Source organism: Lissotriton helveticus, chromosome 11 (genome assembly GCF_964261635.1).
Source record: "Lissotriton helveticus chromosome 11, aLisHel1.1, whole genome shotgun sequence".
In the NCBI taxonomy this organism is placed as follows: Eukaryota; Metazoa; Chordata; class Amphibia; order Caudata; family Salamandridae; genus Lissotriton; species Lissotriton helveticus.
This window is the reverse complement of record NC_136072.1, coordinates 189867629-189889540: the sequence shown is the minus strand read 5'-3', so window position 1 is coordinate 189889540 and position 21912 is coordinate 189867629. Positions and strand designations below refer to the sequence as shown.

The 21912-nt window shown below is 40.8% G+C and overlaps 2 protein-coding genes across 4 annotated transcripts in view; one reads left to right on the top strand and one right to left on the bottom strand.

Annotated features, from left to right (window-relative positions):
* The window catches only part of IFT80 (intraflagellar transport 80), a 326686-nt gene extending 313599 nt beyond the window's left edge, over positions 1–13087 (bottom strand). The window contains exon 1 of one of the 2 annotated variants that reach the window (XM_078666860.1): positions 12950–13087. The gene's annotated coding sequence lies outside the window, so the exon portion shown is untranslated. Of the gene's footprint in view, positions 1–12649; positions 12755–12949 lie in introns of those variants that run through there. The other variant, XM_078666859.1, reaches the window with a different exon arrangement.
* Positions 13088–13483: 396 nt separating this feature from the next.
* SMC4 (structural maintenance of chromosomes 4) overlaps positions 13484–21912 on the top strand; it is a 630932-nt gene continuing 622503 nt past the window's right edge. For both annotated transcript variants that reach the window (XM_078666858.1, XM_078666857.1), the window contains exons 1-5: positions 13484–13833; positions 15187–15343; positions 16094–16272; positions 16617–16808; positions 19742–19918. In XM_078666858.1, coding sequence (XP_078522984.1) covers positions 15193–15343; positions 16094–16272; positions 16617–16808; positions 19742–19918 — 699 coding nt within the window. In that variant the 5' untranslated portion in view covers positions 13484–13833; positions 15187–15192. The remainder of the gene's footprint in view (positions 13834–15186; positions 15344–16093; positions 16273–16616; positions 16809–19741; positions 19919–21912) is intronic.

The following is a 21912-nucleotide window of genomic DNA, read 5'->3' as shown; positions in this document are numbered from 1 at the left end:
ATTGACTGGGCCTTTGTAATGTGGTTTTCATCTTCCGTTGTTAGTTGGCCACAGTTCATGTGTAATATGAATTCACATTCACCTTCGACCATGCCCATCTATGGTGTAAATATTGCTCTCATAAACAAGACAATATAGCTTAAAAAGCTGAGAATGTCAGCCTGTCGTATAGGATGTATATTTTTATTTAGCACTCTATTAACCAGTTAATGCTTTAATTCCTATTATTGTTCAGGACTCTGTGCTAGGCACTACTTGCTCTCCTTCCTGTTTCCCTTCTCTGCTAACTCAGGTCTCTGCCTTTCTTTTTCCTTTTCCTCTTCTACCCAGTCTCTCTACATCACTACTCATTTCCTGTTCTCCGTTCTGTATTCTCCGAGGTTTCTACAATCACATGTATCTATGGGTACCCTTGTTACATCCTTCTCCTCCTTTTAGAGAGGATGTGAGCACGTGGCTTGTCCATTCAGGCCATATCTGGACAAGACCTGTGCCACTTGCAAGATCTTCACATCCCTACATGGATAGCTTTGTTGGCATTCTGCACTTCTGCGCCCTGTGTTGTACTCTCCAGCTTTCATCTTAGTATGCCTGTGTGTCTCAGACATTAGCATGCCTTGTACCTTTGATGAGTCCTTGTGTGATTGGTGTTATTTGCTGGCATAGGGACATGGCAGCTTTTGAGAACGTGTCTGGACAGGGAAGGATTTAGATTACAACAACATTCTGAACTGCTCTCAAGCAGAGTGATCTCTGCTACTGGGTGCTATTTTTCTTATTTCTGTCCAAGATGGTAGGTTGGTCACAGGCTATGGTAAGGTTATCAATCCAAGATGGGCCTAATCACTTTCATGACACTGCTAGAAGAGCTGGCATGAAATTTCTGTGAACGGCTAGTAACCTTTCTGCTATTTGTGTAACCCTTAACCCAGAACTGCAGAATGCCAACACAACTACACTATGTAATGACGGAAGACCTTGCAAGCAGCACAGGTCTTACAGATTAATTTGTCTTTGACATGTTCTTTTCTGCCATTGCGCTTTAGTCCCTTGGTTCCTCTTCATGCTCACTCTGGCTATTTCATTCTTTCTTTGCTTCTTCTTGCTTTGTTGATAGGTACATTTGTGATTTCTGACTCGTATGCCTCGTTTGTTCTGTGATAATGGTCTTGATACTACTAACAGACAACAACATTGTAAAACGAAAAGTATGGTTCACCTGCTAATACTGTAGGAATGGCAACATCCTTTATGTAAACAGGCTACCAGATGCCGGAATGGGTCAATTCACAGTGTAAGGACAGGAAGTGCTTGTTAAGTAAAGGTGAGGGGCTGGTGAACCACCATTTGAGATGAGCCTCTGGAAACTACATGAAAACTCACTTGTGCCTTTCAACAGTAGGGCTGCTTGTGCCTGCCCAGGCTACCTCTGTGTGAGTTATCGTAGTCAAAGACATATGGACTTCAAGATGATGGCCCCGGATGCGCAAACTAAGGAATTGAAGTGTAAATGGGCAACAAGCCAAATGGACTGAGCAATTGTACATGCTCACTCAAACTAATTTTTCTAGGACAAGCATTCTATTCTCTATAACAGAGCAGAGAGCACAGACCGGAGCCACTCCCCATGTCTCCATGGGTTGCTCGGAACCACTTCTGCTAATTCCAATGCTACATTTGTTTTGTAAAGAGAAGTTTGGTGGTTGGCTGTCAATTACAGAAAGTGTGAATGACACCTTGAGCTACAAAACCAAGCCAATCACAGCGTAACTTTACTATAATGCTGCACCGGTGACTGTTTGTGCTTAACAATACCTCACTGTCATTCAGATACTACATGAACACAGGGTTGCAAGTATTCATCATCGCATCAGCAGTTGCATGCCTGACGGTCACCGAATTTCTATGAGTAACCAGGAATGTCTTTGTTAAAGTCGGAAAGGAGAAAGTTAATACGTACCTAGCTAATTATCAATAATTAGATAGGTACATATGTGATCAGAGTCACAGCTTAGTAATTGACATTGGTGGAAGTCTGAAATTTCCCAACAATCAACCTCTCTCTCTACAAGGTACAATGCTTCAAATTAGGGGAGAAGTGGGAAAGGGCATGGGAAGAGGCAGTGATGGGCGTGGGGTCAGTATTCTGGAAAATAAACACCATTCTAAGGGCCAGATGTAGGTAAATACCATTTACTGATTCTAAAATACCGAATTTTACCGATTCGGTATTTTAGAATGGGTAAATGGTATGTAGGTATTAATTCGGTAATGTTTACCGAATCTGTAAAATTCAGTAAATACTGACTAGGTATTTACCGAATCGGTATTCCCCATTCATTCCTACGGGCCACCAGGCCCATAGGAATGACTGGGGAATACCGGTAAGGGGGGGGGAAGACCTACAAGGGTGGCAGGGTGTCACATCGACACCCTGTTGCACCCCTGAATAGTGCATGGGCGCACATGTGGCACACATGCATGCCCTAAGGGCATGTATGTCTGCCACATGGCACTGTTAAAAAAGCACAAAATTGCTTTTTTAACGGTTTTCGTTATTTACCACCAACTTGTAGTTTGTGGTAAATAACGAATCCTTACAGGTGACCGATTCGGTAAATTACCGAATCTGAAAAGTAGCCACCTACATCCCAAATGCCTAATACCGGTCGGTAACGGACGAAATTCGGTAATTTCGGCCGTTACCGACCGGTATTAGGGTTCCTACGTCTGGCCCTAAGTATCTAATGACGCTATTTTCAGAGTGCAGTATAATCAGCACTAAAAGTTCTTCTTTTACTGTACCATTAAATTGGACAATGATATCCACAAAATATATTCACAATGGCCATCTACTTGGACATATGTTTTTTACTGTTGAAAAACATAGATGCTCCCGAAGAGTACACTGAAAGTATTAACATATTTAATGAGTACTCTTTTAGAATTGAGTTTTCTGGAAAACGGGATATAAAATGTACGAATTTGCCCACTGTTTTTCAACATTTTCTTGGGGAAACTTCTTCATTTTGCTTACTACAATTTGGGACTAGTGTTTCCACCCCGCCACTTCACCAGGTGCCACTTGATCTAACATGAAAACTTCTAATTGGAGAGGCATCTGTTCAAGGATAAAGTAAAAGGGGGTGCCTCTTTATCTTCATTTCCTGGCATGGTATTTTCTTGAAAACTGAGAATAAACTATAACAAAAAACAATTCATGACTTTTGGTAGAGCACGTTTGGGCAGTTTTTTGCACAGTATGTAAGCAGTGGTTGCGTATTATGACCTCTGATTGGTATGTATCTTATTTTAAATACACTTGTAGAGTTCACAATTACCAGTTGTTTCTTGGCACTAAGTCACATAGCAACAGAGTGCTAAATATTAAAATCTAGAAGGCTTGAGTGAAAAGCCTTATTTTTAACGTGTCTAAACTAAGTGGGATTGGCTGTGGCATGAAGTTCGTTGAATAAGGTTTTTGAGAGTTTAACACAGCAGGACCTAATAAAATCAGACACCCCGCTTAAGTTTGTTGAATTTGAGATCAATTGACTTGTTCAACTTCAAAAATCATATGGTTCTCGGTGGTTAGTATCTTTTACATCTACTGTTTATAAAGCCAGTGGCTCACCCATAAAGGGATCTATGGACGGTGCTAAAGATCTTAAATTGCACTATGAGGAGCCAAACAGTTTGAAAGAGAGGAGAGGATGGGCTTTGGTAAATGAAAAAGCTCCTGGTATCAGGCATGCAGCTTTACTTTGAATAACCTGTAGTCTCAGGAGAAGGTAGGAAGGAGCTGCTATGTCGAGGAAGTTAGAGAAGTCTAATCAAAATGTAATTAAAACTGATACTTTCCATGTTTTACCATCATTATTTAGAGAAAAGAAATTCAGGTGTTTCAAGAAGTAAATAGATTTGAAAACAACATAGGAAATATGATCAGATATAGTTACACTGCTATTGAAAATAACTCCTAAACTCTTTGCTGTGGTCAATGGTAGAGGGAGAATACCCATCTCAGAGGTTCAATGTTTCCAACCATACATTTTAGATGCCACTAACCACAGCATTTCTGTTTACCATTATTTTGCTTCAGCCAATTGCGACCTATCCAATTCCAGATATTAGTTCATACAGATTTGGAAAATTATGCAAGAGCTTATAGATCCTCTTAGATGAACTAGTATGTCATTATCCTCTATATTTGGAGCCCTGTTATTTGAAATGTCTTGGCAAGAAGGCGCACATATATGTTAAGTAAATGGAGTGAAAGCGCAGACCCTTGTAGGACTCCGTACTTTACCAGGAATAATTCATATTGAAAGCAATCAGATAAAAGATTTAAACCATTTCAAGGCAGTACCTTTAATATCGGCCACACTAAGAAGTTCATTTAGAGTACAGGAGTCCACAGCATCAAACGCAATTGAGAGATCAAGCAGGATTGTGGCACTGATTTTACCTACATCCGCTTCCAGTTTCAAGTCAATACAGGAAGGAAAACAGACTCCGGGCCCGATTTAGAACTCAGCAGACGGATTACTCTGTCACAACGGTGACGGATAACCCATCCACAGAAATATAAATCCTATAGGAGGTAATGCATTTATATTTTGGCGGACAGCATATCCATCACCATTGAGACGAGTAACCCGTCCCCCAAGATCTAAATCAGGCCCTCAGTATTAAGGGCTGGCTTGAAGCCTGTATGCATTGTCCCAAGCAATGTGGTATCGTGGAGCTTTAAGTATAGTTGTTTTGCAATATGGGTTTCAAATAGTTTGCCTGCTGCTGGTAATGGGGCTATAGGTCTGAACATTTTTATACTACTTGGGTCAGCTACAAGTGGTCTTTCAGTATTGGAGTGACAATGTATGATTTGAAAGAATGTGGTACTAAACCCTGTTCTAATGGAGAACTGAGAATTGATCTGAGAGGGCCACAATGCTATTCTATTTCAGTAAGAGTTTCAGAGTGGAAGCACAGAAGGCGCTCTGTAGTTCAGCTGGGAAAGAGCTGAAACAACATCTTGAAGAGAAAAAAAATTTAAAGCATGAAATAGTAGGTATGGTGGGCTCAAATTCTGTTTTAGTAAAAGGAAAGTGTTCTTTTCCAACTTCTGATCTTAAGAAGCTATTTTATAAGAAGTGCTTATTTAATTGGTCACGGAGTGATTGGGTCTTGATAAGCAGTTCTTGGGTCATCTGACATCTCCTTAATGGTTTAGAAGATGATTGGGGTTGGGGGGCATTAGAAGTATTGATTGATTGTGTTGGAGTAGTAGGTGTTCTAAGTCTCTTTAATAATATGTTTATATTTCTTCATGGCATTTGTTAAAATCAAGTTTTACATTCTCGTAACAGTTGTTTATTCATTTGAGTTCAGCTTGACGTAGAATAGTTTTGGCATTTTAGCATGTTCAATGAACCAGGAAGCAGGTTTTCTATGAGAGGTTTTGGATTTAAGTGTAGTTTGGCACATTTAATAATACAGTGGTCTGACCATAAACGGGGGATGATTCGCTACGTCTAGTTTACATGACCATAGGTTATCTAATAAATGGCAAATGCAAAACAATAAAAATCCCAAACCAAATTACAAAACTGCAGTACAATTTATTAAACAAAACTGCACCACAATGACAAGAAATACAATAAGGGAAACTGGAGTTATGACTTTTGAAAGTTTTAAGTAGAAATGACACCAAAATGTACACAGCGCAATGATAGTCAAAGGTTGTGGCAGATAGGGACCTAGGAGCAATTTGAGGATTACAGTGATGGAGTACGGATCTGATACGCCAACCAGATACATCCTGAACAGAGGTTCGCCCCTAGCCAGTGGGGTAAAGGTTCTGAGGTCCAACTCTACCCACTTTGGGAATTTCCAAAATGGTGAAAGTCTTCGGATACACTAAACCTGGGCTCAGAGGGCTGGGTGTGTTGAGGGGAGTGTACTATGGTAGTCCTAGTGTTCCTGAATAGGTCGCCTCGAGTCTAGGGGTCTCCAACCTTTTCTGTAATGAGAGCTACTTCTGATAAGTGAAAATCGCCAAGAGTTACTGACGGTCAACTAACTTTTGCATTGCTAACAGACACCCTCTTGCCCTGCTTCATTGACTTTTAAGCTAATGTGCATGGAGCCTGATACAATGGTTTGAATAAAATACTGTGACTAGAGGTACTATGATTCGGCTGCCATGTGTGTGAGTGAGTGCATGGTCTGTGGGGAAGCATGAACATCTGTGCGAATAAAGGGAATATATGTGTATGGGTGACTGAGAGCCTGTGTCGTATGTACTTGTGGCACAGGACATACCTTTCATCATATATGGGACAGTTACATGTACAACAAAACCATATCCGTTTTTTTAAACTGGGAGACATTCAAAGTGTAGAAAATGTCCGTAATAAGGAACATTTTTCTACACTTTATATGCCTCTCATTTTTTTTAAACTGCTGTATTTTTCAGGTATGGGAAACATCACTTACAACGCAACTTTTACCACGCGATGCTTTTACATCGCAGCTTTTACAACGCAAACCATTACAACGCATTGCGCTGGGGGGCGCTCTAGGATAGGGAATATATTTAATTTACTATCCAACACCTTCCCTACTATCCACGGGGACTGGAGTTGGAATAGTAAATTAAATAATTCACTATCCAGCGCCCCAAAGCACTATGCGTTGCAATGGTATGCGTTGTAAAAGCATGCAATGTAAAAGCATGCGTTGTAATGTCGTACATCCTTCAGGTATAAATATAGCAGCGTGTCTACCAGCCACTGTGAGCAAGATGCCTGCTGTGGGTAAATGTAACACTTTGAAATGGGAGAAAATTCAACATGAAGAGTTACCTTTATGTTTATATGTATAACATAAAACTCATCATTTTATTTTCTCCCTTGTTAAAGGGTCTTTACAAACAACAAGCATTTTACACCCTGTGGCCTGTATACATGGTGCCATATTTATAACAGGAAAATACAGTCATGTGTTTAAATGTGAGGAATTTAAAGGGAAGAAACATACCTCATAAAACATTAGGACTTATTTAACTTAATGTAACCCCTTCCAGGCTGATGACGAGCTCAGCTCGTCATGAGCGTAACCTGCCGTGCGCTCATGACGAGCTGAGCTCGTCATGTAACGCGGTATTTTTAAAATTACCGCGCACAGCCGGAAAAGCCGCCGCAGTGATGCGGTTAAAGAAGAGAACATTAAGACAATGTTTCATAGAAACATTCTTCTTTATTTTAAATTTCTCTTGTTTAAAAGAAAATGACAGTATTTTTCAGTTCGAAATATGGCACTGTGTCTAGCAGCCACTGGGATCAAGATGCCTGTTTGTAAATGTGACACTTTGAAAAGGGAGACAATTTAAATGAAGAGTTAACTTTAACTCCTAGTTTTAATTTTCTTTCATTTAAAAACATTCAGAAACATAATTTTGTGCTCATGCTCTAATACTGGGTTGATAACGACTTTTATTTAAGAGTTAAATGCATCAGTGCTTCAGTTATGAACCTCTGTGGCCCACCTGCAGCATAAATCTGACTGGAGCACTGTTCATTATTAGACTCCGCTATCTGCAACCTGCTAATAATGTAAAGTAAACAGAGACATTCCTTAACTTTAAAAGGAAAATGCAACACTTATTTACTGCAGTTCTTAGCTGAAAATAAACTCAAGCCTGGGAGCTACTCTGAAGGTTTCTGCAAGCTACTGGTAGCTCACGATTTAATGTTTCGACACACCTGCTCTACTCACTCTGTCAAGTGGCACACCTATTGAAGGCCAAAGCTCCCAGATTCTTTAACATTCATCCATAATTCACAACCAACTAGATAGTGTTAATATTTTAATTCAATCCTTATGTGTTTTATCTGTGGAGAAAGGGTATCCTTTTAAATGAACACGTGGGTGTGTTTTTCACAATATAATCATTTACAATCACAGAATGTTTCTGAGGATTTTTGCAGAATAATACCTTACCTTTTCACTGCATCTCCATCAAGCTATTTATCAAATGTCTGCTGATGGTGTTAGCAATATTGAGCATAAATGTCTGCAACATTTCTATACAGCAATGTTGAGAGAAAGACCCCCTACAAGGCTCTGGAACATGTGTGCCCTTGCCCCGTACTCAGAGTAAGTAAACGGTCACTTTTTGACCCATGCTTGTATGCTAGGGGTATAATGTGACACAGATTGAGACCCAGAGCAGGATTCTGAGATTGGAGAAGAACTTCATGTGCACCCTCCTGGCTGTATAGGGCTGACAGTGATGGCAACAATACCAATCCTAGTAGTAGGACACGCCTTTTAGCCTCTTGCTGGCTATGGAATGTGGCCTACTGGACTCTGTGTTTTAAACTTGAACAACCAATACCACCCACTGTCCATCCCCGTCCTGGTACTTGTACATCCATGTGGGACATGGATTTCATGTGTGTGTTCATCATTGGTGTTTGTAGAAGATGCATGTGGAGCCAGTATGACTCGAGAGGCTCGGGCATCACTGATTCCCATTTTGTGGTGCTGCAGTCTTGGTAATATCTAAGACGAGGGGGATACAGAGAGCCGTAATAGCAGATGTGAATTAAAGGGCTCTAAAACGACATTCCAGGGATTCTTTGTAGTGGGATAGTTAATTAAAAGGAAATGAGTCACAATGTTCTTTTGAAATTTTGGACCCCCTCCCCCGTTCTTGCCTGGGCCACAAATTAACAGGTAAGTAAGTGGGGCCGTGTCCCTGTCCTTGACCTCTTACTGTGTGTTGCTTCTGTACAGAGGCTCCCAGCTCCGCCTTGCCTCTGCTTGCCGACACTTGTTACGATGACAATGGCTTCACCACTCTGTGTACAAATAGCAAAAGAGAAAGACTGCCCAGAACCAGACACAGAATTAAACTGCTGGAATACATAAGGATTGTTTTCAACTTGGGCATAGAGATGGGACAGAAACATCCAGTCAGGGTGCCAAGATTTCAAGACCAGAAGCTTGTGGTCCACACGAGTAGCAACTGGGAGATTACTTTGAACTACAAGGTAGGGGTAACCACCATCAACTCTTTTTGCCAGGTTCAGGACAAGCAACCTGGGGAAATCTCAACTAGTGTGACACGAGAAGCTGCCTGGACCTTGGTGTGAGTGAGAGAGCTGACGCGATGTTGATATAAATCAGGCCCATTTAAAAAATACCACTCAGCTAGATGTTGACCTTATTGAGTCAGATTACTTTATTGTACCAAATTTGTGTTCCACCCGCTTTACCACCTCCTGGAGCAAGCCTTGGTTGGTTGCTATTGGCACTTTTAGATAGGTAAGATTACAACATGAATAATTCCCCCATTCAAATGGAATGAAATAATCTTAAAACCTAAAACACTAATGGTACACAACAGTATCTACCAAGGGTACTACACAATAACCTTGTACCGACATAAGGAGAAAGTGTCACAATCTACTTCAGTCTTCTCCCCATTATATGGGCACATAGGGGCTAGGAGAGTTACATAGAGCACAACACAGGTAGCAAGTGCTATTAAAAAATACAAAATGCCAGAACCACTAAGGTGGGCAATTCAATGGGATAGGAAGACAACATCCCTACACTTATCATCTAATTTCTTTCCCCTTTTACCTAAATATGCTGGAAATAAACATTGAATTATAAATCTTGAGGGGGCTGACAATAAAGTGACATGTCACTTGGAAGGCATTCGCCTGGCCTCTCCAGCAAAATCATTGCTTCTCCAGTTTTGGTCAAGTGGGCTATTACTTGAATACGCTACTATCGGGCGTACCTGAAAGCTACCCAGAAGGAGAATGTCCAGATCGTAAGGTCTGGATTTGATTTACTTGAAGCCTTATTGTGGGGCTTCTTCTCTTATTATTCGCCTAATGATTTGTGATCACACCAGAGAACGGTTGGAGAAATTCAATTTATTAAATATAGCCCTGAAGAAGTTCCTTGCATAGGAAGGAAACGCGTTGTCTGATGTCCAATCTTTTATGTCATGATGTAAGAGGCAAGCTTGTAAAGTGGTCTATCACTGATTTTCGTGAAGATACTGTGTCCAGCAAAGCTTTTGCAAGTGATGCTTCGTCTTGAACCTTGTCAGCTGTTTGCACTGTTTCCTGCTGTTCATTAGTGTCTGACAGATGTCTGTGCTTCAGAGCTACGGCCAGCGACCTCTTTAGCTTTACACATTACATGTCAAACCAATCCAGGCAATAAAGGGAAGAGTGATCGAAATCTGCATGGGGTTTGCTTTTTCTAAATACACAAATGTGTTTATAAGCAGTAGCTAGATACGGTCCTGAGGAATGCAGCAGGGCACCTGGGCGGGTCCATAGTCTGCAGAAACATGTCGACCAAATTAAATCATCAATAGTAGATATTTGTTTTTCTACTATATCTTAGCACTTTTAGCGTTGGAAACATAGGAGATACTCAATAAAATGTCTTCTCTCCTCTTTTCTCCAATTTTATATCCCTTCACTATTATCACACCATTGTTGTTATTATTTATGCACTGCTTTTTATTCAGTTTTCACGGTTAACAGTCTTACACCTAATGACACACTAGGGCAACCACTATTGTTAACATCAAGTGGTTGTAGGATTGTTCTCCTTGGTGTGAGGAGTCCCAAATGATGAACAGGGCAGAACCGATCGAAAACTGATGGGTACCTTTACAGTTGTGGAGATATCCTGTGGTACTTGATTTATCCTTTTTTTCTGTTATAGTGTCTTCATTTGTCAGTCAGGCCTAACTCAACAATTTTTTTTCCTAGACCCACAATCACTTATTTGTGTATTTATAGTTCGTATGGGGAGCGTGGTGGAATGTGGTCTTTAAACTTTCCCTTGGACCCCCTTCTAAAATGTTTGTAATATGTTTGCTTTTTCTTGCCACAGCCATCTGTACCAGTAGCTCTTCAAATTTTTGCAGCAGCTGCAGTTCCCCTCATTTGTAGGTAAAGTTATGATCAAAGTATGTAATGTTGCCCGTTTATAACAAGAAATGTCGATCTTTATATTGCAGTTATCGTTAATGTTGATCATGTTTTTCCTATTTGGTTTCAAGGCAATGTTAAGGTCACTCGCATGTTAGCTGGCACTTGGTGTGAGGAACCTCTGATTCAGATGCTCCAGCAGTAGTAGATCATGGTCACTTTTGATTTGAACTTTACCAAATAATTGATCCTGGGAAATCATACTCTCCATTTGGCTCTTTCCCCATTTCTGACAACGTGTGCACCTTGCAGGAAACTTAATGGAAGAAACAAACAGCAAAGACATACTCCAGGCACATGCAGGGTTCCCATTTATAAATTCTGGGTAGGTTTACTGCAATGGTCTGCACTGCTTATTATAAGTTCTAAAGGCTACCTTGTCCCTAAAGTTGTATTATGCAGAATCTCACCTATGGAGCACCTCTTCCCAGGGACATCTTAAGTGTTTTGGGGACCCCCTGTTGAAAACAGCTTTGAACTTATGATCCAAATTCAGTTATTTTATGCTGTCTTTGGCCTGGTCACTGACAGCGCACAGGTGCACTTGAACACATTCTAAAGTTGTTACATCAAATATTCAGGGACAACGATGTGTGCTTTCAATATTGTAACACAGCACACTTAAAGTACTGAAAATAATCTCTGTGACACCCTTCCATTTCTCATATGCGAGGTCATGTTTTTATTTACTAGAAAAAAAATTATGGATGTTGCATGAAACAAACACAAAATGTACCTGCAAAATGCCTGCAATACATACACTCTTACACACGACGCACATTAAAGGGGAAACAGTATTTACAACGGTTTAAGAACTATTCAAAGCCATCCGGGCAAGAATTTCTGCAGTACAGAGCTGGCTCTTTCAGGGGGGGGGCTTATGAAAGGCTGGGGCCCTGAGCCAGAGCCCACTTTGCCCATGCCTTAAAATGGTTCTGGCTCTTTCCCCTCAGCTACAGATGTGAACCTTTTTCAAAGTTCATAGATGACTCAAAAAGTAACATAAGGACAGCCGGCCAAGAGGCTCAATGTGTCCAACAGGAAGCCAGGTCAGAGTAACAAAGAGAGGGATATTTGGTGTCCTGCACCAGCTGAGCGCGGGCAACAAGTCAGAGCACACAAATACAGAACTAACCTGTCACAAACGGGACCCAGAGTCACGGGGGGGGGGGTGACATGTCAGTGCTCTGCCCAGAGATTCCTCACTGCACCCAGTTTGGGAAATCGAGGCAGCCACTAGTAGGTGGGTCATCCGGGTACGATGTGCCCACGGCTGTAAGCACCAATGTGTGCCCATTTGATTCAGGCAAAATGGCAAGAAAAGCCAAAGAGTCGTTCTCTAGTATGTGTCCCTTTCAAACGTCTTGGATTATCTCTGTGCTGAGGACTGACCCGTGCCGCTCCTCCCAAGTCATGATATCCTGCCAATCTTTTCTGCGCTTACTCCTGCTGCCCGTCAGACTTTCTAACACCACATCCACTGCATGTCACACCCTCTTCCCCTGCTGCCCGTCAGTCTAACACCACATCCCCTGCATTTGACATCCTCTTCCTCTGCTGCCCGTCAGTCTTTCTAACACCACATCCCCTGCATCATGTGAAACCCTCTTCCTTACCTGGCTGTTTCTTCCGACAGTACTCCTACTGGTATTCTAGGTGTCTACCCCGTCGCTATAGTTACTTCTCGCGAGAGTTCTTTGCTCTCACTACAAGACATGAAACCGAAAAGGGTCTAGAAAGTCCTCAAGGGCATTCATAAACAAGGAGGCTAAATACGAAAGCGGAGTTATAATTGTTCATTCAATTTTTGGTATGAACTCAAACAGCAGACTGCTTTCTACGCGTAATATCGACCGGTTACTGATAGCAAACACATCGTTTTTCTTAAAAATAAATGTGTACAATGTTTTACTCACCTAAATGATAAATATACAGTAGTTGCATTTTGGCTTCAAGTCCTTATTGAATTCTATTTTTTAAATAAAATATTGAGTGGAGGTCGCCTTTCTAGGCCTGATAGCCCCACGATCACCTCTTTTTCAAGATGGCAATAATACTGGTTTCCAAGTTCAGGAACGGGCGGCCACTCCCATCCCCACGCCCACTGCGACCCATCCCACGGAGATTGCTTTGACATCTCACACCTTTGACAGAACTGTCCGCCTTGCGGCCATATTTTATTTAGAGGAAAATCTGCCTAAGGGGCGGGGCATAAGAAGTGTAGTAACTCCACCCCTAGTGCAAGGTACTGGGAGATATTCTCTACAACAGACATGGCGTATCACTAAATATAAGATGTGCGGTCTAGTTTTTTTTTGTCATTTAATGTCTTGTCCTTTATTGTGCCTAAGATGGCAGCGAGCCATTTTTTTTTTCAAATGGGTTAGACTGTCCCAGCATGCTCTGCGTGTTTGTAACGAATTTCGGTTCGAGTTTGGATTTTGGGCGCCATTTTCGAGTGGAGAAGTCACAGCAGAGGCAGGAGCTGAGTCTGAACACGCAGCTGATCCACTGTAAAAGATCTCTTCCACTTGTTCGCCGTGGCCGACAGAGGTGTCTAAAAATCGAGAAAAAAATACTGCATCCAGCAAGCCCCGTGGCATCTTCGGGAAAACGGGCTTTGTTGCTGAAAGTTGTCTGCAAAGCTGTCATTTTAGCGGGAGAAGCTGTGACAGAGCCGGGTGCTGTGTTTCTCTTCCAGTTAGCCAGCGGCTCTTCACCTTCTGAACTCCATCTCCTAACCCTTCTGGTTCGTCCTCTCCGTGCCTTGACCACAGCCGCTGAAAGCTCTACTTATTAGGCAAGTCAGACGAAACGCAGATCCAATTAAATATTTTTTCAGATTTTTATTTTTTATTTTCGCAACTTTTCTATTTGTGGTTGTTGTGGGAGTGTAATCCGAAACACGTCTATTCTGAACTAATTGCATAGGATCTGGGAGTGACATGTCTGTCTTGCAATGCACTTTGGCTGTGCTTTTGTAAAATATATTGTTTTACTTTTCCTGTACGCACTCTTCCTATTCTACGCCGTTGTTGGCCTTACTTATTATTAGCTGGCTCGACCAAAGTCCTGCATCTGAAATAAAGCGCATTAGAAGGTTCTTCACACCTTCGAAACACTATTTTTTTTTTTTTTTAATGATTGTTAAACTTTTTTTATGCTATGTCTACGATAAATTATTCATTACTGCCAGTGAATGGCTCGTTGCCAATGAAATCTGAAAAGTTTGCGACTTGTGGCAGGCGTCTTTGTACCCTCTCCACCCCAATTAAACTTTTGGTGTCGCAAGTTCCATACACGCCAGTTACTGCTGTAAATTTCATGTCTGCGTGCCTGTCAACTCGGAGTGTGACACCCTCTTTTATGAATGATATTCATCCTTCTAAAGCACCTCTCTCTATGTAAGATCACTCTTCGAGCACCCTTTGTATTGCTCATCAGAATGTTGTATTCCTCCGTTCACTGCAATGGATTAGTGTCTTAAGTATCTGACTTCGTCGACATTACAGATGTTTGTAACTCAAAATAAGGGCAGTGTCATTGGGTGGTACGCTGCAGTCTACGACGTTAGTCTTCTCACTTGTCAAATGGTAAATTAACATTTAATCTTACGTAAAGTGTCTGGTTCGGGGGATCGATCATATTAGGCCAGTGGCCACCTTGTCAGGGATGCTTTTCCGTTTTAACAGTTTGTGTACCTGTCTTGTCCAGGTGTGCCCCTTACCCTCGTAGGCTTTGACTGAGTTACTTTTCTTCTACCCTTACTTTTTTTGCCTGGTTGGCTTAACCGCCGATAAGATTTGACTCACCAAGGTACGAAAACTTAGTAACAAAACACAAGCACTTGCAATCGCCCATCAGTTTCCCTTTGAATTTGAAGTTTTGTGGAATTTTTGCAACTCAAATGTTTTTGGGCACAAAATCACGACTTGATCCTAATTTGGCATTTGGCGTGCACCTTGTTTATAGGAACACACAGTCAAGGGAGCGCTGCTGCGACATGTTTTTTTTCCTCTGACACGTCCTGCAGTTGTGACCCTTTTTAGCTGACCGTAAAAGGTTTGTCTTATTTGAACCACAGGCACTTTACGATTCCCCGAGTCCGCCGAATGACGTGGGCGAGTTCTGACGTTCGTATTTTTCATTTTAGGGCGACATGGCCCCCAGCAAGAGAACCAAAGCGTCCACTGCAGTGGCAAGAGCTCCGGAGTCACCAGAACCCGCTGAGGTGCCGCCACCGAGGGCAGAAGTGCAAGATCAACAGGAGCCCCCCGCAGCCAACGGGAATCTGGAGGGGACTCCGCAAGGTGAGTGTGTCAGGGAGACCCATTGGCGCCTTAGTCATAGTGGTATCTTGGTCTATGTAGCCCAGACCGCTCAGAAGCATCCTTACCTGTCTCTGGAAAAGCACGTTGGCGCATTGTTTCTCATTTTGGGTGTTTGCTGGACCTGGCTTCTTATGAAGCTTTACTGCCCGTGCCAAGTACGCAGTCTCAAAGGTTGACCAGATCTGTTATATCTGTCTGGGTACTAATTTTGGAATTTCGGTCTTTGGAGGAACAGACTGATCGATGTGTTCAACTTTTCTCCTCTGCAAACAGTAGTAATACAAATGCTTCTACATTTCTGCCGGGCGTCAGTTTGAAGGCCTTCTGACGCACATTTTGGAGATACTGTGCAAACGTTTTTTTTCCTGTTTTAAAAGCTGGAACAGTTGTGCACTAATTTCACTCCAAAACTGCAACTTTACACAAACACAGTCTCAATGTAAAGTTAAATAAGCAAAACATCTTCAGATGAGATGAGCTAATTCCTGTAGTAGTTCCTCTGTATTAGTTTAACTTTGATTTGGATTTTTAAATACGATCTTAGAGGATTTGTATAGTTTAATTGTTTTCTAGTTGTATAAATCACTAATTAAAAAAAAAAGTAACTTGCTTTAGTGGCTAAGAGGAAATTGTTCAGTTCAATTTCTTGCTGTTGAAAAGCTGATTATTCAGCAAAACAAACTCAGAAATGACTCGTTTGTATACTTCTGATTATGACCCATGTTTTAGGGGTTCCTGGTGAGGTACTTGATACTAGAAGTTTGGAAGAGATTTTAAGCAGCATCTCTCCACCGCCGCCACCTGCAATGACCAATGAAGCTGGAGCGCCTCGTCTCATGATAACTCACATAGTCAACCAGAACTTCAAATCTTATGCTGGTGAACAAATCCTTGGGCCTTTCCATAAGGTACCTGCTGTTTATTTTGTAATATGGGTTTACGATTTTTTTTCTGTACTTAACTGCGTATGTGCCAAACGATCACAGGCCTACACCATTTTGCATGGACTGTCATAAAATCACAAAGTAAATTTTAGTAACCGTCCTATTTCTCCATGTAGGTGAATTAACCAGTTTTGGTCTGCTATGGATGGTTTAGTATGTTAAGGAATGACTGCTTATTTTGTTGAGCTTCCCTATCCGTACTCAACTAACAAGTTGGTTTATTGGTGACTTATTTCTCAATCACATTGTTGAATAAACTCCCAGGCAAAAATGCTATGCCTGATCTTTTTCTCCTTTTTGTTTTACAGCGTTTTTCATGCATTATTGGGCCAAATGGAAGTGGAAAATCCAACGTCATTGACTCCATGCTTTTTGTTTTTGGATACCGAGCTCAAAAGATCAGATCAAAGAAGCTGTCTGTGTTGATCCATAATTCTGATGAACATCAGGATATTCAGAGCTGCACTGTTGAAGTTCATTTTCAAAAGATCATTGATAAGGTATGATTTTGTTAAACAATTCAACAGTGCACTCAGATTTGTCTAATTACCAAGGTTAACCGAGACAGTGCAATGCTTTGAAGTCTTTTAACATAATTTACACCTTTGTGACCCAGTTTTTCTCTGAAATGTCACTTAGTTACATTTACATATCTTTTGATTATTTCTATTGGGTGCTACTAGATAACAAAATAATGTTTTATCCCTAAAGGGAGGGGGGAGACAATCATTGAAATTTTGTTTCCGCAAGGTGATTTTGAAATATGTAATAAAAAATAGTGCTAGTGTTTTAGGACTATTGCTCAATAATACAAGTTATTTTTAAGAACTACTAACTCGTATTGAAAAAATCATTATTAAAGTGCAAAGATCACAATCCTTTTACTACCAAAGTACAGCGAAGTATAACAAGGTTATTTGATCTAAAACAATGCTAAGTCGCAAGATATCCAACTTGATTTTCACCTCTGCACACATTTAACCTCTTGCATCCTGGTTTTGGGTAAATCAATTTTTTACGTGTAGGAAGGAAACACAGTGGCTTAAACAGTGTGAATATTCTTCTTTTTTGGGATAAATCTTGAGTTTTCAATGTAATCACACAAACGGCTCCATTCAAAATTACATCGCATGAGATTAGTCCAGGGTAAGCACATTCCACAACAATACGAAAAGTGAGTTACATGCAAATCAAAGGTCAACGTATCCAGAGGCAATCTGTAGATCCAACCAGCCCACCTCAACTCTCACTCCCACCCACTTCCCCCACATTATGTGAAATTTCTCGGGGCATACCCTGGCCACATAGAGACCGTTCCTGGGAGGCACACCAGTCCACCCCCTTGCGCCAATATTGGTGCAGTAGCAGTCAGCCCATTGGCAGTGATTCTCTTTGCTACCACCAAGGCCGTGTTAAGAAAAACGTTTTTGGCTCTGCTACCATCCAATCCATCAGTGATGCCCAAAAGAACACATGTAGGAGCCAGAGGCACCTCCCAGCCTAAGACCTCAGTCAATTCTCCTATTAAGGACTCTCAGTACCTCTGTATCGCAGGGCAGAGCCACACCATGTGATAAAGTCTGCGCGGGGGTGGGAGCAGCGGGGGCTAAGGCCATCCAACTGGAGCCCCGAGCTGTGAAGGCGCAGCGGTGTTAGATAGGCAGCATGCAGGAAGTAGACTTGGACCAACTGAAGCAGTGCCAAGAGTGAATATTCTACTATGCTATTCATTACTGTTTTTGGGGAGCAGGCAGGTATCATGATCCATTCAGTGTCTTCTCCTTTGATTCATTGTCCCTACACACGCTCGACCATGGTAATAATTTGCATGATACGCTCTGCACCCATCCACTGTAACATTTTATTTTTTATTTTTATTTATTGAAGTGTAGGGCTATGACGAGGTGATGACTAGCTTTCGGCTCCAACTTCCTCCCTTATTGTAATATCCTTTTACGCATGGCATATATAGTTTGCCTTCCTACTTATGTGGAGAGTGTCAACAAAGGAATGTAACCGCAATCTAATCAGAAGATTCTGCAAACTGGCAGATTTAATAAAATTGCCATTGAGTGCGTCCACTATTTTCGGTTCTAAAGTGAGTTAAAGATAGTTTTCATAAGACTTCGTGGTAGTTGCATTCATTTCTATGCTCGGTATCAGAAATACTCAAAGTACGGCCTGGGGCCAGCATGCCGTCATCCTGACTTTTAATTGCGGCCCCCCTGGTGAACAACTTCCCTGGGCTGCTGTTGACTTGACCGAGTAGGAACATTCAGAAAGCTGTGAAACTGGCATAAATTATTTATTCATTTACTAAAGTAACAGTAAAGAAGCAACAAAGGTTCTAGACAACTTATCGTTCGGAACACCTTTAGTTTTAAAGGCATCTCGCACTAAACCTGTGAAAACATAACCTCTGCCAAAAGTGTATTTATTAACATACATGAGCGATTTACCTTAGTAGATCATATATCACTGCATTGAGGCCTTTATTAGTGATAGTCTTCAAACCTGATCTTGAAGACATTCATGCCGCCCCATTCTAAAAACAATGCCATTAGTAAACCAAGAGGAGTCCTTTTTCAGGAGCCCCTTGTGTGTACCCTTGGTTGTTTTATAATTGTAACATTCTAGTTTATTAAATAGAAAACGAGAAGGCTTTGTTTAGCACACGTACAGAACTCTTGTATTTCAAGGGTCTTGTTTGTGGTGATGAAGAAAAAGGAGGCAAAGTGTAAATAACCAATTGTCTAGGAACAGATAATATGGTCAAGTGGGGAAGCCAATACTGATACCAGGTTTTCTGGTTTCACGTTTTGCAATTCCACCACCAGAACAATCTCTTTCCCTGCCACGTTTACACCAAAAGTTAATGCTTTGACTTTAATTATTGACGCATGAGAATTAAGCGTTTGTGGCAGATGTCCTGTGAAGGCTTGGTTTGTTGTCCATACCATGCCTCTGCTTCAAGTCCCCCTATGCCCACCTTTCATCACCCTGATCCTCGCCCTCTTGGCATAGGTGCAGCCCTCAGTCATGCCACAGACAGTACTATGTGGCTTCTGGGTAAATGTTTGCGAGTACCCATGCTCTATAATACATGTTGCTGTTTTATTCTACTTTGTTCCAGTAACTGTTTTATTAGGCTACGTTTATTTTCACTGGCATGAATCCATTAACGCACCCTTTTCTCCCTAAGCTTCGTTTGGTGGATAGGGCAGGTAATTGGAAGGACAGTTTAGATTCTCCAACTGTGTATATGAATCTGAGTTTGTGTACAGTGTAAATGGAATGTTCCACTTTAAAAAAAAAAAAAAAAAATGTGTTTTAATTTTATTTATAATACAGAATTAGAGTAATGACGGGTAAATGCAAAGTTGATCTTTTAAATTAAAAACAAGTACAACTTTTATTTTTTACTCTCATGCAGGAAGCGGATGACTTTGAAGTCATTCCAAATAGTAGTTTCTACGTATCCAGAACTGCTTATAAAGATAATTCTTCTGTCTACCATATAAGTGGAAAGAAGAAGACTTTCAAAGATGTTGGAATTATACTAAGAAGCCATGGGATAGACCTGGACCACAACAGATTCTTAATCTTGCAGGTTAGTTATTAATTTGTACTTCTTTTATGCATTAATTTCTTAGTCTGCACCTGTGGTTGAAGACTATACCTAATGTTCTATAGCAGCACATCATGGTTTGCATGTTGTTGGTAAAATGCTGATCATTATTTGCTGCTTTGGAAAATGAAGGTACTGGCTGCTCACCCTCTAAGATCTTCCCAAATTGTCTTAATTTTTTCTGTCTTATTTTTTCATGGCCATGTGACATACTTGCTCCACATTAGCAGCATGTAAATATTGGTGTACTACTCTTAACCCCAATATTATTGTGCTGCTTACGTGTGGCAGGGACTAATCTACTTTTGAAGCTCATCACCTAGGAGATGTTCAATGATTTGTTATGCATTGCGGTATTCTGTGAAATTAATTAATTTCTGAATCCTGGCACGTTGAACTGAAAATTGAAAGCACTACTGTAGTCCAGTTATTCCCTTATTACAAATTACTGTATTAATGTTAAATTCTCTATGTGGTGTAAATTGACCTTGTGGAACACAGGCTAGCTAGAAGAGAGTTGCATAATCTTTCGTAAGTCAGTTTACAGATGTGATTAACACCTTGATTAGGAGGGGTTGTGAACAAGTGTCCCTGTGGTGTTTACATTTGGTAAGGATGCCAGTAGTGGTTATGCTAATGTACATGGCGAAAAAAGAATTCTGCTCGAAAGGCCTCAGCAGGCCCACACACTTTTTCTGGTGAGGCAAGTTGGTGAATTGGCTTACTAAGTATTGAGGTGCCAATATCTTTTGAAATAACTTAACTTTTTTCAGTTTTTCTTTACTTGACAGCGTTCATAGAATTTCAGTCTCCTCTCATTTTCTGAAACTTAAACCACAACCCACTAGGCCATGTTAACAGATCACAACCACTGCCCAGCATGCCCCGTATTTTCACCTTTTCTTCTACTATAAGGTATTCAGATATATTACTGAAGAGGTAATGTAGGAGTTTGTGTCGAGAGTTTAGTTGCTCTCTCAGAACACCATTAACCTTCCCTCATTTTAAGGCAATTTTTGTTTGTGAGGCACATAAAGGTACAACAGTTGACTGAGTAAGCAATTTTTGTAGACTTTTTTTTTAATGTTATTCGCTGTATTCTGTTGGCGTGTGTAGAGATTTAGAAAAATGAAATTCTCAGAAACGCTGTTAGTACAATTTTGATGTAGACAATTTACAGAAGGTTCGTTTAAAAGACTACACATTCATGTAGGGTTAGTCTAAATGAACAATAGTGCAGTTACACAGAATAGTATAAATTGAACACAACCCTCAATTAAGTGAATGCCTTATAGGGATGCTCCGTCCAATTACTCTGTTTGACATGGGACCCTGTCGTGGGTTTTGCTCCAACTTTTTCATCCTAATACCTGTTAAATTTCCAGTGTATTGGTGACACGTTCTTAGTTGCCACATTTTTTGTCTTTTTTCTGCTGTCATTCATTCTAAGACTAACTTTGAAGTGGAGTATTTAGAGTGCCTTATCTAATGCATCTGCTATTAGAAGTCTTCAGTACCCTATTTAGTTCTGATGCGCTTGTGCATGTGAAAGGATGTTGGCTTTTTAATTTGTTTACATTTCCTTCTCTGGAATGATAACCAACTATAAAAGTACTAACTGAATGAATTATTGTATTTTTAGATACCTGCAACGTATTTTTATAACTGTTGCGATGTCTGTTTTTATTGTTTGTCCCTTTGCTAGACTTGCCTTATTACTAGTAGGAGTATTATTGGGGTTTCCAGAGATCCTTTAAAAAAGAAAAGGTATGAGAGTAAAATGGCACCTGTAAATGTTAAGATTAATTTGATTAGACTCGAACTATAATGCAAACGCCGTTGTGAAGAGTTGCTTTCCTTTTTCACCTCTATACTCGATATACTCTCTTGTTTGAATAGGAGTAACTTCTCAAATATGATTTTGTTTCACCTTTTGCTGTAAGAATACTTTGATTAGTGGTAGTAGATTTCTTGTA